Consider the following 15689-nt stretch of genomic DNA (forward strand, 5'->3'; position numbering starts at 1 on the left):
GCAATAAAACTTTGAATTGAAAAAAAAATTGAATTGAATTGAATTGTTATTTACTTCATAGAATTTTGTTTTATTTCGTTGTTCAAATGCTTTGTATGTCGTAGTGATTTACTTCTACCGTATTCCTTCAGTATGACAAGGCAATGTGTTTTGTATTTTATTTTTATTTATTTCGAATAACTCTTTAGGAAACCCGATATAATTTACATGTTTCGTCACTTTGTTACATGCAATATTTGCAACTTGAAATGTAGAAAATCGACCAAAGAGACAATTACTAATAATTTTTCAAAATATGGAAGCCATATCATCATATTAAAGTGCATGCATATATATAAAACACACACTAGGGAATAGATAACAAAGTTAGTACAGGTAATGATGTTCCGTCTGTCCAGAACATTGATGAACCAGATTTATGTCAAAAAAACGTCTCGACCTTTTTGTAAAATTATTCTTTTTTTAATGACAATATCATGTTAACACTTGAAAGTCATGAATCAACGATGTATCTAAACACACTATTTTGTTACAAATAATCAGTCGAATCAACAGGATTGTTCTTCAGCAGGTTTAATTTTCGTCACTCTGTTTTTCCTCATATATCTAAAAATAAATGCATTGTTAAAATAGATCAATAAATTATTAATGGTAAGAATAGGAGGGTTACCCCTCTTGAAATAATTAAACTTCACAAAAGAACGTTTTAATACATACTGACAGACAAAAAGTTAAATAGGCATCCTAAATAAACTGACTAAAACTCAAAATTTTTAACTTATATAAGAAATTATGCTTCGTGTTCTTATATTACATGTTTTGCACATATTGGATGCACATATTGGATGAAACTCAACTTCGCATAAAAAACCCGAAAAGTTATTTTTTGTGTTAGTATATAATAGTTATGTATCAATGATATATCAGGACACATGTGTTTCTAGATCGAAACGTAAACAAACTCATTATAAACCGAGGAAGAAAAAAACAAGACGGTTGATGTCAAGCGCTTATACTACCAGGCGTCAATTAATGTTTTCGGATGCAATACTTACGATCTAACATGCCACCACAGACAAAAACAACATGTAGAAACTATTCCAAGACACGATACTGATATAACAGCTATCGCCCATGGCTGTACTGAAATAATCAAATCAAAGTACTGAAGTACTGAACATCGGATGACCGCAGGTTCTTGTGGATGGTCAAAAGCACATGTCACAGAAACAGATCACACCTCTATACCTGAAACTTGGGTTAATTTACAGAGATATTTTTTTCTGATACAAGTTCGTGCTTGGATGATGAATAAATGACAGGAAATTCAACCTCACCGTAATAACTATTATATTGTAGTGCAAGAAATCAGTATACCTTGGACTATTATACTTGTATAATAATAGTCGTAGAGAATACACTGGTTTGTTGTTATATATATTATTGATAATACGATTGCATGTATGTACCGATTATCAGGTTGTCTGCATGTTGATATCGTAAAATATCAGCTGCGAGACATAATATTAAGCTTTTTGTCGAGTAAGCGCAGCGAACGAGATCAAAAAGCCTTCATATTATGTCGAGCAGCTGATAGTTTACAATATTAATATGCCGATAACCTGATAATCGATTTATCGGGCTGGACTTGATAAGTTCGGGTCAAACTTATCAACGTCGGTTCAAACATTATGACGTCGCTGATATGTCCGGGTCAAAGTTATTAAGGCCAGGTCAACGTATTTGACGTCACAAAGCCGTGATATGGAGTTTTATTAAGAGCTGAGCAGATTGATATAGACAGTTGGACGACCGATAAATATCATTTTCATCTATTTGTATATATGATAATTCTATTCTACTATAATTATTATAGTGCAGTGCAAGTGCATGGTGGACACTCTTCTGTAAAAAAATCAAAGCCTTAAAGGCTGTACATGTAAAAGCAATTGCTGCCATGTTAATGTTTTGGGACACTTTTATCTTTCATCTACATATATAAGAATTAAACCTGACAGGACATGGTTGTCTAGTGAAAAGCAAGAAGGTTTTGACTTTATATCAATAAAAGACTTAAGCAGGAAATCATTTTTAATATGTTTTATATTTCACAAGGAGACAACAAGTTTACCAGGCTAAAGTTGGGGGTAATTATGGATTATCCCCTGGTAGTGTTTGTAACTGGGCAATAATTACTTTTATTTATTTAATTTTAACAATTTTCATAATTAATTTAAATTAACCATTCAGTTAAAACATTACACCTTTCGAGACGCTAATGTTGAAAAATGGGACAGAAATAAAATAACTTACAAGACATAAACATGTAAAAAATAAATATATATTTCAGCTTACTAAAAATATTTTCATAGTGTTACTTTGACATCATTTCTTAAACTAAGTCCCACACATAATTGTTCATTTGATATGTGTTGAAAAATGGGACAGAAATAAAATAACTTACAAGACATAAACATGTAAAAAATAAATATATATTTCAGCTTACTAAAAATATTTTCATAGTGTTACTTTGACATCATTTCTTAAACTAAGTCCCACACATAATTGTTCATTTGATATGTGTCATCCTCATGCGGTACGAGCAGTTTTCATGTCGCTAAATAGTCTTCTTGTCGCTTAATTTATTCTTCTTGTCCATTCTTGACGCTTCTTGTCGCTAAAAGTTCTTCTTGTCGTTATTAGTGAGACCGCTATTTTTAGATTACAGGTGGTCATTTACACTACACGTATAACCTGTGTAGTGATTTTTATTTTACGATAAATTTATGAATGAACGATAATTTTATGAATGAACAAGAGCACCTGACCTCGTTCTGAAACAGCAATTAAACATATAAAATCGTATTTATTAAGATATAATTCAGTCAAATTTTCACCACTAAATCAACAACTGAAATGATTCCATATTTTGTTGAAACATCGTACAACCGGAGAACAGAAATCGCAGGTATGAAAATGCACTTTTTTCACTGGTGTTGAAAACCCAAAACTAATTTGACTAGAATTTATGAATGACGGAAATTTAAGCGATAACAATACATCGGAGTGACCTCAAGGTCATCCTCTGTAATAAAAATATAATGATAATTCATGTTCCCGTTTTATTCAGATAGTAAAATAACAAAAATATCGAACTCCTCAGAAAATCCGTTATCAACAAGTCATTTACAAGTCAGTTATCAACAATTTAAGTGAATAATTCGACCTCATTGAATCATTTTTCATGTGAACTTTAATTTAACCCCTTAGCTAGAAATGGATAACGCATGCATACAGAGCTCCAGATAAGATTTCAACTATTGGGGTTTTTACCCTTGTATTTTTTAAATAATTGAGTGAAATACTTTTCCAATTGCATTATGTATTTTTATTCACCCCTCAGGCTCTTGTCTTATTGGGGTTTTCACCACCAAGCTCATGGATGCATTGGGTTTTTTTCCAACTCCAAGATTGTTATGATGTAATGATTTCATACCAAAATGTGACCTCCACTGTTATCATATTCTTAAATATGTTCCTTTTATTATATCAGGTTTAATTCAACCGTTCTGTCAGTTTTGTATTTTCTGTCAAATTTTTAAAACCTGGTGCCCCTTGTGGGGAAATAACTTATTACCTTTCTAGAGCATATATATATAAATATATATAAATAAGAAGTAGAAGATGTGCCAACAAAACAATTTCATCCAAGTCACAATTTGTAGAAATAAACCATATATGAAGTTTTTAGATGTAAGTAGTATTTGGCTGTCTTGCATTTCTTGCCATGGTGTTGTCAGTTTATACATGTATTACACTTAAGTTTTAAATGAGGTCAATTAGGTAAATTCCACTTTTTTATACTTTATTGGAAAACAAAGATATCAAGAAAGTAAGAAAACAAACCACTTAGTAACTGATTATGTGGTATTTGGTTTTGCTCATTGTTGAAAACAGTACAGTGACCTGCCTCTGCTATAGGTGTTAACATTTATATCATTTGGTCTCATATAGAGATTTTTAGAATTGGTAATTATACCACATGGATCTTATTTTATATTACAAGTAAACAAATTTATCTATGGACTATGATGTGCTTAATCGACAAGTCACAACTTTTCTATATACTGTGACAAAAATGCAGTTTAGGCATAAGACAATATCTATAGTTTATCGTTGAATTGTTATCCATAATAAATTACCCGTTTGAACAATGCGTTAACGAATAATACATATAAAATCAGTCTTTTTTCCTTGGTTGTTAGGAGACGCGTTAATTGTTGCTAGGGTGCTCTCTTCGAGGTCCGCGCTCTTGGTATATAAAGACACCGATTCATTGCAAGTCGCTCATTTATTAATTGGCCGTCGACGGATGAACATCGGAAAGTGAATACCAGCCAATAAAGTAGTTTAAAAGGAAAGTTTGTAAACCTAGTTTGAGTTGAAAGCTTGTGGTTTTGAAGCAAGCGGTTTTTGAAGTCTTTACGATTGTTGCAAGCTACCGGGTTGTTCCGATACTGTAATTTCCCTCGGGAATGGTCGCAGTCCCTCGAACAGATAGCTTGTAATAATCTGGTGACTTAGGTGCTCCGGGGACTAGGTGCTTCAAAACTAGTTGTCTCAGGAACTAGGTGCTTCAGAGACTAGTTGTCTCAGAGACTGGGTGTCTCAGAACTAGGTGTTTCAGGAACCTAGGATTTTTGAAGCTTATTCTTAAGTTTAATATAATTGTTTGTCAAATCAGTTGGGACCTCGGAGTCAGTGAAAGGATCAAGGATAAATTGAGGTTCTAGTTTTCAGACTACTTTTTGATACAAAGTTATTTGTGTAAATAGTGTTATTTCTTTATTAAGTTTCAAAGTTGGTCTTGTAGTTTTAAGTAAAGCCTCCAAGTTGTAGTTGGGTTTTTGAGTTAGTTAAAAGATTGATATTGGAGTGTCTCAGATTCTGTGAAAACGGATACGAACATATAGTTCATAAGCCAAACACGTTACAAAATTGGTTAGCAGCGGTGGGATCTGAGAAACTTCAATATTATATGTAAATAATCACATTGTTTTATTGTCATTATTTCCTATTTGTCATTACTTGCAAGAAGCAACACACTGTTTTGTAAATACATTGATTTTCAGATTGTTAAATAAAATATATTTGAAAACTTGTTAAATTATTCTTCAAAATATGTCCCGAGCATACAGAGAAGATAAAATGTTGTATGACCCTTACAGTGTCGAAACAAGAAATTTGACCAGGGAATTAGATAAATTAAACAAGGAAATAGAGTGCTTAAGAAATAAGAGTTTTGAAAATACCCCAGACTTTGCTCAGTCAACTCCTATTAGTCAAGCAACACGTCCAAGACAATCTGACTCTGGAATTGCTTCTGCTAGAATTCCAGACCCAGACTCTGGTACAGGCAGCAACATACTCCAAAGTACACACGTTGGGGTAGGGGCTAAGACAAAAGTTATGCCACGGCCTGAAATACATAATAAAGATATTCCCGATTTTGTAAAATTAACACCAGAAATGAGAACTTATTCAGATTCTGTTCTTGAGACAAATTTTGTAACTGAGAGACGAAAGAAAAGTCTACAAAAACCACAAGACAAATTAGGTGCATATAGGGGAGACAACAAAAGCAAAAATATCATAAAGCCCGCTACGTTTGACGGCCAAGGATCATTGATAGATTACAAGTCTCATTTTGATGCCTGTTCGCGTATAAATGGCTGGACAGAGTCAGAAAAGGGTTTATATTTGGCAGTCTCATTGAGAGGACAGGCCCAGGGGGTACTAGGAAATCTACCCACAGATAAAAGACAAGATTTTAAAGAGCTTGTCATGTCTCTTGAAGAGAGATTTTCGCCTGCCAATCAAACGGAATTGTACCGAACACAATTACGGGAGCGTCGTCAAAAGGCTTCAGAAAGCCTTCCGGAATTAGGTCAGGACATAAGACGCTTAGCGAACCTTTCATATCCAACAGCCCCAAATGACGTTAGGAAAACACTTGCTAAAGAGCAGTTTATAGACGGACTCATGAGTGTAGACATGAGGCTAAGGATAAAACAAGCTAGACCTGCTGACTTGAACGACGCGATTCGACACGCTGTTGAACTTGAAGCTTTTAATAAGGCCGAAATTAAGGAAGATAATGGGAAGGGTTATTCAAGGGCTATAACTAGAGACGGGACCAACAGTGACGCTAGCGACAAAACAGTAGAGCTACTTAAAAACATGCAGACAGCTTTGACTGATCTGCAGCAAGAAGTTAGAGCTTTAAAGCAGACTCGGGCGCAATACCAGAATCACAAGAATCGAGGATGTTTCAATTGTGGAAAATTCGGACACTTCAAGAAAGATTGTCCCGATAGTAGTGTGAAAAGAGGACATCCAAACTCCCAATACCTACCCGAAGTTTCACATGAAAAACAGAACGGTGTAATAGGAGTTAACAAATTAGCAAATGAGGCTGGTATGTTTATAGAGGCTAAGGTCAATGGTTGTAAAGCAAAGATGCTTATAGACACAGGGGCGACAGTATCCCTTATTTCAAAAAAGATGTTTGACATTATGAAATCTCAGGTTCTGTCACCAATGGACAGAGAGATACTGACTGCAAATGGTTCTCCCTTAACTCTGTTTGGGAAAACTATAATTGACATTGACTTAAATGGACATGTTTGTTCAAACATTGCTGTAGTAGCAGACCTAAACGTAGATGGTATATTGGGAATAGACTTTCAAAGAAGCCAAAATTGTGTAATAAATATTACTAAAGGTAGCATTTGGGTACACGGAAGAGAGAACCGTTTACATTTTGAAGGTCAGATAGGCTGCTACAGGGTAGATGTTGCAACAACTATAAAACTGCCTCTTACTAGTGAAGTAATGGTGTCTAGAAACATAAAAAAACCTGTTATACCAAAGCCAGAAGTTGGTATTATAATTATAAATAAAGATCAAGAGAAGAGCAAGTTGATATGCTACCAGTGTAACAGACGGTATAAAAAGACAGCATATCATAGACGTCATATGACAAGGTGTCACCAGGGTAATGGTGCTGAAAACTTTGAGCTACCAAAAGATCAAGATGAAACACACGACAGTGGAAAAGAGATGTCAGATCTTGTAGAGTTGAAGAACTTGGCCAATAATGACGAAAACAGTCTGATACAAGAAAAAGTTGTTAGAGAGCCCAAAACAGATGTGGAGACTGTTAATAAAATTTGTCTTAAAACGAGAAGCACAATAAGGCCGTCAGGACCAGTAAAATTTGTGGCTCCAAGAAATGAAAAATCACTTGATCTTTTGAAATTTCTAAAAACTGTTAATAGATATATTGGAAATAATAAAGAATTAAAACACACAGTTCAGGAAGAATTTTCTATATTTTGTTGAGTTTTAATTGGTTATTGAGATAGCAATGTTTGGTTGTTGTTGTTTTTTATAAAATGTTATCGTTATTGTAACTGTTGAGGTCTGTTGAAATACACTCAGCAAAGAGAAAAACAATATATAGATATATATGTTGTAGAGTCCGTCGGAAGGGGACGTTAAATCCGAGGCCCCATGTACAGGAACATGTCTCGCCCTGTGCATGTAAAAGACCCCTCCTGCAGATTTCGTTAAGAGTAGGCTCCTTGGGGCCGCTGCAGAGGCAAAATTTGTTAGGGACATTTAAAACTTATTCTTTTGCAGTTGCTTTGTGTAAATACAAATAGGAAATAAAAGTATGTTAGTCATGCGAGGACGCATGAAATCGGAGGCGTGGGTAATGTGACAAAAATGCAGTTTAGACATAAGACAATATCTATAGTTTATCGTTGAATTGTTATCCATAATAAATTACCCGTTTGAACAATGCGTTAACGAATAATACATATAAAATCAGTCTTTTATCCTTGGTTGTTAGGAGACGCGTTAATTGTTGCTAGGGTGCTCTCTTCGAGGTCCGCGCTCTTGGTATATAAAGACACCGATTCATTGCAAGTCGCTCATTTATTAATTGGCCGTCGACGGATGAACATCGGAAAGTGAATACCAGCCAATAAAGTAGTTTAAAAGGAAAGTTTGTAAACCTAGTTTGAGTTGAAAGCTTGTGGTTTTGAAGCAAGCGGTTTCTGAAGTCTTTACGATTGTTGCAAGCTACCGGGTTGTTCCGATACTGTAATTTCCCTCGGGAATGGTCGCAGTCCCTCGAACAGATAGCTTGTAATAATCTGGTGACTTAGGTGCTCCGGGGACTAGGTGCTTCAAAACTAGTTGTCTCAGGAACTAGGTGCTTCAGAGACTAGTTGTCTCAGAGACTGGGTGTCTCAGAACTAGGTGTTTCAGGAACCTAGGATTTTTGAAGCTTATTCTTAAGTTTAATATAATTGTTTGTCAAATCAGTTGGGACCTCGGAGTCAGTGAAAGGATCAAGGATAAATTGAGGTTCTAGTTTTCAGACTACTTTTTGATACAAAGTTATTTGTGTAAATAGTGTTATTTCTTTATTAAGTTTCAAAGTTGGTCTTGTAGTTTTAAGTAAAGCCTCCAAGTTGTAGTTGGGTTTTTGAGTTAGTTAAAAGATTGATATTGGAGTGTCTCAGATTCTGTGAAAACGGATACGAACATATAGTTCATAAGCCAAACACGTTACAATACCAAGTCACTGCAGTTCAGTACCAATTGTTACTACTGTACCTATAACAGGTATAAGATTTATTCACTATGATTCAAGCACAAAATAAATGTTAATTGAATTTAATAAAATTCTGGGTAACACAAATATTTATTTTTATTTCCATATGTTTCTACCTGAAACAAAATTTTGGTTAATTATGTATTGTGATCATTGTCTCAGATTGTCAATTAAGAGGACAACTTTGGAATTTTAGATGGTCTTGGTTTGTACTGAGCATACAGTCTCCCCCGACGTCGCTTCTTCTTGGTCATCCATAAACGAATAGATTGATAGGGGTTGAATGATGACGAAACTGGACCTAACATACTTATTTTCATCATAATGTTAAGTTGTTTTTCTTTCAGAGATGCCCTATATTTACATTTAAGACGGTTTTGTGTACTAAAGCTTCTTTCACATTCTACGCTTGTCAGACTCAAGCATAGAGCTATCATTGCGAGCTTTGAAAATGCTGGCAAGATGTCTTTGTGTAACAGTATAAGTCTTCTACAAAGTTGATAAGTGTCACATTTCGAGTATGCACCATTTATCATTCCTTTCAGTCTGATCCATTCCTCCTTCAGTTTTACTCCATCTATTAATGGTTCTACAATCTTTTCTTTAACTTCTGTTCCTTTAATAAGATTTCCTTCAACAATTTTAGTTTTCTTTTCCTGACCATAAAATTCAGAAAGTCTATCAACGGCATTGTCAGTCTCTGTGACATCTGCGGCGATAACGCTCAGAGGTTCCAAAACTAAACTAAAATCTGTCAACAGATCTCCGTCCTTCCTGTGCAGTCTTTTCTTAATATTCTTAGACAAACTTTTTACATAGTCATCTCTGATTGTTTGAAATTCTTTATCCATGGTTACTGAAAAAGAAAGTTTCTCTCCCTTAAGCATTTTCTCATCTCCTGAAGTTTCAATCATTTTACGCATTTCTAGTAGAGCTTCACCATCAGACACTTTCATGGTTTCAATAATTGCAATTGTTCCTTCAATCAGGGGACGAATTTCACTAAACGACAAATTTTTCTTTTGGAAGCTACAGCTAAGTATACTTAGCTCTGTGTGAACGTCTAACATAAAGGCTGTTACTAGTGCAACTTTGTAGGAACTGAAGTATTTATGTAATCCCTTAGCGACAGGTGATTTTTCAGCAGCAAATTTTGATAACGTTGCTACTATCGAAGAGTAAGATTCAAATACAGCTTCCACTGCATTTTTTAGGCCAAGCCACCTTACAGAATGAGGATCCTTAACTGACAGTTCTGGTTCATTTAATAACGATTGAATATTTTTTAAAGCAAAAACTCGATTTGCTGAGGCAGTTATGAAATTGAATAAATTTGTGAATTTATCTCTAAATTTAACCAAAAAGTCTTTCTCCTTAATGGAGTCAACACAAGCCAGGTTCAGTCGGTGGACCACACAATGAGTTTGTAGACAATATAGTCAATATTTGCTTTTAATCTGCACACCTACCCCTGTTTTATGCCCTAGCATAACTGCTGCACCATCAGTTGCTAACGAAACACAATTTTCTAAAGAAATTCCTAAATTTGAAAATTCACCAACAACACAATTTACTATTGTAATTGCACAACCATCATTTAAATGTATGTTACTTAGAAAGGTGGTGATAGGTTCAGCATTTTTAACGTATCGAACACAAATAGACAATCTTTTTTCTACCCCTATGTCAGTGCTCTCATCCAATATAATTGCGTATATAGGTGATGATTTAATATAATTTACTATTACATTGGTGAGTGTTTTGGCAATACAAGACTGAATTTCCGAAATAGTGTCCCAGCTTAAATTTGAATATTTGAATTCAAGTCCGTTTTTCTTTTGCAAGTCTAACAGCCCATTCACATTGGTTGTTGGCATTTCATTTTTCGATGCATGGTAAATTGTGTTGAATAAAATTTTATCATCATTTATAAGGGTGAACTGTGATTCAGAATCTGTTTCAATCTCATCACATTCAAAATCCGAGTCAGTTTTAGTAATTGGGAAATTTTTATTGACAATATCCAAGTGCTCTGCACTCTCGTTATGTCTTATAACTGCTGAGAGTTGAATATTTGAGGTCCCTTCATGGCCCCAAATGCTCGTTATGTTTTTGTCCCTTGTGGCAGATTTACATTCACTGCAATATATATATGCGACCCCCGATTTATCGACTTTTTGTAGCCAAGTATACTTTTCTTTCCAGGAGAAGAAGGTCTTATCTGACACTGTGTGTCTTTGTTTTTTGCTGGTATTTTCATTTGATGAAGAAACGGCATTGTTGATTATCTCGTTTATTATGTCATATGTAAACGGAGTTGTAGCCTCCTCCACTATAGTATTAATTATTTGGCGTGCAAACTTCTGTGCCTCCGCATGGCGGTCTGTTGTCAAATAATTCAAAAGACTGTAAGATTTTGCAACTAGCGGTGCTTTTTTTCTGCCTCGCCGACTCATGTTTGCTGAAATAAATTTCATCAACTGGTCCCTTATGTTTACCGGGGATACAGTATTGAGCAACATACACTTTATACAGGGACACAGATCAAGTATAATTCTGCCAATCAAGATGCAGCTTCTACGCTCTATTTATAGAACGGAAGAAGAATTCCCTTAGAGAATTCCTGTTATAAATATTACAAAAATAGATTTACGCGTCAACATTTCATTGATAAGGGTAATTAACGCACTCGACAGCGATCAGAAGGGTTGAAAACTCATAGCTTTGACATATAATTGGGTTTTGCTCTTCATGAATTGGGTTATTGAACGCAGCAATGGTCATTTGTATTGGGTTATCCATTTTTTTTATTGCGTAATCACGCAAATACGCAACTTATCTGGAGCTCTGTGCATAGTGCGTGTTCAGTTTTTAAAGGAAAAGAATGTCAACACTAAAGTGAAACAAAGATAAATGAAGGCAACAGTAGTATACCGCTGTTCGAAATTCATTAAATTGATTTAGAAAAAAAAACCAAATCCGGGTTACAAACTAAAACTGAGGGAAACACATCAAATATAAGAGGAGAACAACGAAACAACAGAAACACAGCACTAAAATGCAACACACACAGAAACGAACTAAAATAGAACTATGGCTATTTTACTGACTTGGTACTAAACATGGTGGGTTGAACCTAATACTGTGGCTAGCCAAACCTCCCGCTTTTATGGTAATGTTAAATATAACATTTAAATGACAACATTACATGACAGGATTACAATACAAATAAATGGGAGAAAATAAGGACAAAGAAACTCACAAAAATGGGAGAAAATAAGGACAAAGAAACTCACAAATAATAGCTATCAAAAGATACCAGGTTTATAATTTAATTCGCCAGACGAGCTTTACGTCTACATAAGATTCATCAGTGACGCACGCTCAGATAAAAAAGTTCGAAAGCTAAGACAAGTACAAAGTTGAAGAGCACTGAGGACTAAAAATTCCAAAAAGTTGTGCCAAATACGGCTAAGGTTATCTTCCTTAGTATTTTGAATAATTCATTTTTTTGCAAACAGTAAATTTATAATGACTATATAATATATAAACATGTTAAAATCGAAGTGGTGATTAACTACAGAATTAAAAAAATCAATAAAAAACTACCTAAAACCAGCACATAAAAGCAGTGTCTCAAACGGGAGCAATAATCGGCAGTGTGTGAACCCCGCATAAGATACTAAATTTGTAATTTATTAGGTAAACAAACTAATCTTAGTTTTAGGTTTTATACTTGTTTTTGTTGTTGTTGGTATTGTGATTGTCCTTGTCGTTGTTAGTTTTGAGGTTGTCTTTAAAGTCGTTATTTTGGTAGTTGCCTCTGTCGTCGTTGGTCTTGTTGTCTTTGTCGTCGTTGGTTTGGTGGTTGCCTCTGTCGTCGTTGGTATTGTGGTTGTCTTTGTCACCGTTGGTATTGTGGTTGACTCTGTCGTCGTTGGTTTGTTTGTTTGTTTCACAGTCGTTGTTTTTGTTGTTGTCTTTTTCGTCGTTGGTTTAGTTGTTTTTGTGGTCGTTGGTTTTGTGGTTGTCTTCGTCGTCGTTGATCTTGTGGTTGTCTTTGTCGTCGTTGGTTTTGTGGTTGTTGTTGATGTTTTCGTGGTTGTAGGTAATGTTGTTTGTACTGCAAAATAATCAAAATGATCAAGTTGTCATGCCATTGTATATCTACATTCGAATCAGTGACAATTTAAGAAGTTTCATTTGAAAGAGCACATTTGTCATACATATGCAATTGCAGTTGAAATTGATGTCAAAGAAAGCATAGAATACAAACTGATCAGATAGATTTTTTTTCATTTTCCAGAGTCTTATAATACAATTAGTAGTAAATAATTACTCGATTGATCTTTCATAGATAACGCATCTACTGTTTAATTTCTATGTTTTTTTTCTTTCCTGATTTTATAACCTTAAATTAAAAATTGTTAACCAGATTATTGGAAACAATATAAAAAACCAAAAACCTCGAACCTAATATTATCGTCACAGGCATTAACACTTCACAGCATATATACTTGCATCTTTGTCCATATCAAGAAGACTTATACTAAAATATATGCTTTAATCTTGTGTTTGTTTACTAAAACTATTGTGTTAAAGAACATCAGAAGATAAAAAAAAATCTTAATCAGCACCTTATACTGATACAATTGCAATAATTTCCGAAATTATCATATACTTGGTGTACAGTATTTACATCAAACATCTGTAAAATCTCTTTGTTTATTGTGTATATTAATTAAAAAAGTAAAGCATTGCAAATACTTGAGTTATACTAAACAGACGAAATTATCATTTAATGTTTCAATGCAATATGTTTAGCTTACGATCACAACAGGATCCTCCATAGCCAGAAGGACAGATACAAGTATTTTGGTTTATATCAAATGTTCCTCCTCTCTGACATTGTCCACACTGTTTGTGTTCTACCGCATTTGCTTGCCACCAACTGACTGGAATGTTACAACTGTTTAAGCACGCTTTAAGTGAATGATATTTGAAAGTATCACAACAGATAGCTTTCTGTCGCTCTTGTACTCCTCTTCCACATGAAGCATTACACGAACCCCACGGAGCCCATTGTTCTACTGTACAATAACCTGATCCACATGCATCACATGAATAATAAAAGTAAGTGCATATAAAAAAATTGATAATATACGCCAATACGTAGATCTTCATTCTGTACACTTTTAAACTATTTTAGATCATGACACGAAATACAAAATATTATCTCACATACAAATGAAGACAAAGAGAACTGATAATATAAAGTCAAAGGATTATGCTATCAATATTTAATATACAGTGAATATCATTCAATACAAAATATTCAATTGCAACATGCAAACTTTGATAACATAAACTGTGTGCAAACAGTCGGAAAGCTGACCCCGGTATGATCCCAATCTTCAAAGCAACAATGGAAGTCATGTGACTCCCATATTTGGGCATTTTTTTCTTCAACAAAAACGAGTCTTTTTCTTCCAAAACATGATATAAAATCAAATCAAAGCAAGCTGTACGTCACATATACCAATCGTGTAAACTTTTTAGTTCTAACATACAAATTGTTTTGATTATGCGTACTAAATTGGAACACGAGGCCTTCAAACTCGCGGTCGTTTATCGTCGCGTCAATTTTTTTTCAACACATCAGTTGCAATTTCTTTCTTTACTTCTGGAAAACCTATACTGAATTTAAAATAGGTGATGAGGATTTTTATGCACTGGCCTGTGTCAAAATTGTGCAGATTATTACGCTGTTATACACTTCTTGTTGATATTTTCTGACTAAGCGGTTCCGATAGTAATGTACGAGTTACATCCCTTTGTTGACACTTTTCACGAACTATTGTGTCATAAGAAAGTAGCAACAAATGTCGTTTCTAAAGGATTGCTTTCCAACTGATAACTCAATAAAGGAAAAGACACATTTTAAACGTTGGTAGCACATATAAATTGGGTATATATCTTCACAAAGACGGCGCAAATAATTGTGGACTTTAACATTAAGAGATAAAGACGAGAGCATTGAATGTAAATTATTGCAGCACAAATCAGATTTGGTACACGATTTATATGTAAAGATTTAGATAGAAGCGATGTAGTAGTATTGGCTATGCCTGAGGATACATATTTTGCAATGATTAACAGCTTTATTTTAAAATATTTACAAATCAAAATGCAATCTGTATAAAAAGTACAAACTTCTTATGTTTTCTTTTTTTGTAAAGATGTTGGTAAATAATAAAAGAAAAAGAACTTCACGTAATGTAATCATTACCAAACACCGTGCAATTCACCAATTGCGTAATTGGTGATTTCCTTTTGCGAAACCTCAATATAGACAATAATTGTGTTCTGACATACTGACATATTAACGATATAAAGATGAGGCTTAGAAACTGGAAATGCGAGGTTCTTCCGAGCTATTACCTCGTTTCGGGACGAATCCTTATATCGTTTATATGTCAAGTTAATACACTGTTATTTTCGTTATACTGCAATCTGGTAAAAAAACCATTTCCAATTGTTATTTATTTGATTTAAATATTGGGGATAATCTCCCTTTAAAATGCCTTACATCTGGTGGGGAAATATACATAGCAATGCAATATACTTTACCTGTTGAAACCAATTGGTGTTGAATATGTTCGAGTATCGACTACAATATCAACAATAAGCATAAAACATAATGATTTATAGGTTTGAAACAAAAAATATGATCAAGTGAAATATGTTTTTTCCGACAATTGTAAAAGAAATAAGTTTGAGTTGTTCCACGCTACAGGTTGAAGAGGGTCGTCATGAATATTTAAACATAGTTCAGGCTCTACTATTCATGAGGAAAGTGATATTGGGGAAGTGACTGTATACATGGTATATGACAGAAATATACAGTCAACGCATTTTGAATGCTCAAATAGAATAAGTGCAGTATAAATAAAATTTTGGTCAATCAAAAATGATATTATAGACCGTGTTTTCATCCGCC

At 34.3% G+C, this 15689-nt stretch overlaps 1 protein-coding gene across 1 annotated transcript; it reads right to left on the reverse strand.

The window, feature by feature from the left end:
• Nucleotides 1-291: 291 nt before the first annotated feature.
• Nucleotides 292-13873, reverse strand: LOC139490994 (platelet glycoprotein Ib alpha chain-like). Its single transcript, XM_071278251.1, has 4 exons — nt 13519-13873; nt 12426-12812; nt 1056-1143; nt 292-606 (listed from the first exon to the last, which is right to left on the reverse strand). Exons 1-4 carry the CDS (start codon nt 13871-13873, stop codon nt 549-551), a joined length of 888 nt encoding a protein of 295 aa, XP_071134352.1. The 3' UTR covers nt 292-548.
• Nucleotides 13874-15689: the final 1816 nt, after the last annotated feature.

This window comes from Mytilus edulis, chromosome 1 (genome assembly GCF_963676685.1).
Source record: "Mytilus edulis chromosome 1, xbMytEdul2.2, whole genome shotgun sequence".
Taxonomy (NCBI): Eukaryota; Metazoa; Mollusca; class Bivalvia; order Mytilida; family Mytilidae; genus Mytilus; species Mytilus edulis.

Bases quoted from the DNA above. Each gene is read 5' to 3' on its own strand.
- LOC139490994 (XM_071278251.1), bottom strand. From the start codon at position 13,873: ATGAAGATCTACGTATTGGCGTATATTATCAATTTTTTTATATGCACT. The intron at 12,813-13,518 runs GTAAGCTAAACA...ATTATTTTGCAG, and splicing joins TGGAGGATCCTGTTGTGATC to TACAAACAACATTACCTACA. The intron at 607-1,055 runs GTAAGTATTGCA...ATTTATTTTTAG, and splicing joins CTGTGGTGGCATGTTAGATC to ATATATGAGGAAAAACAGAG.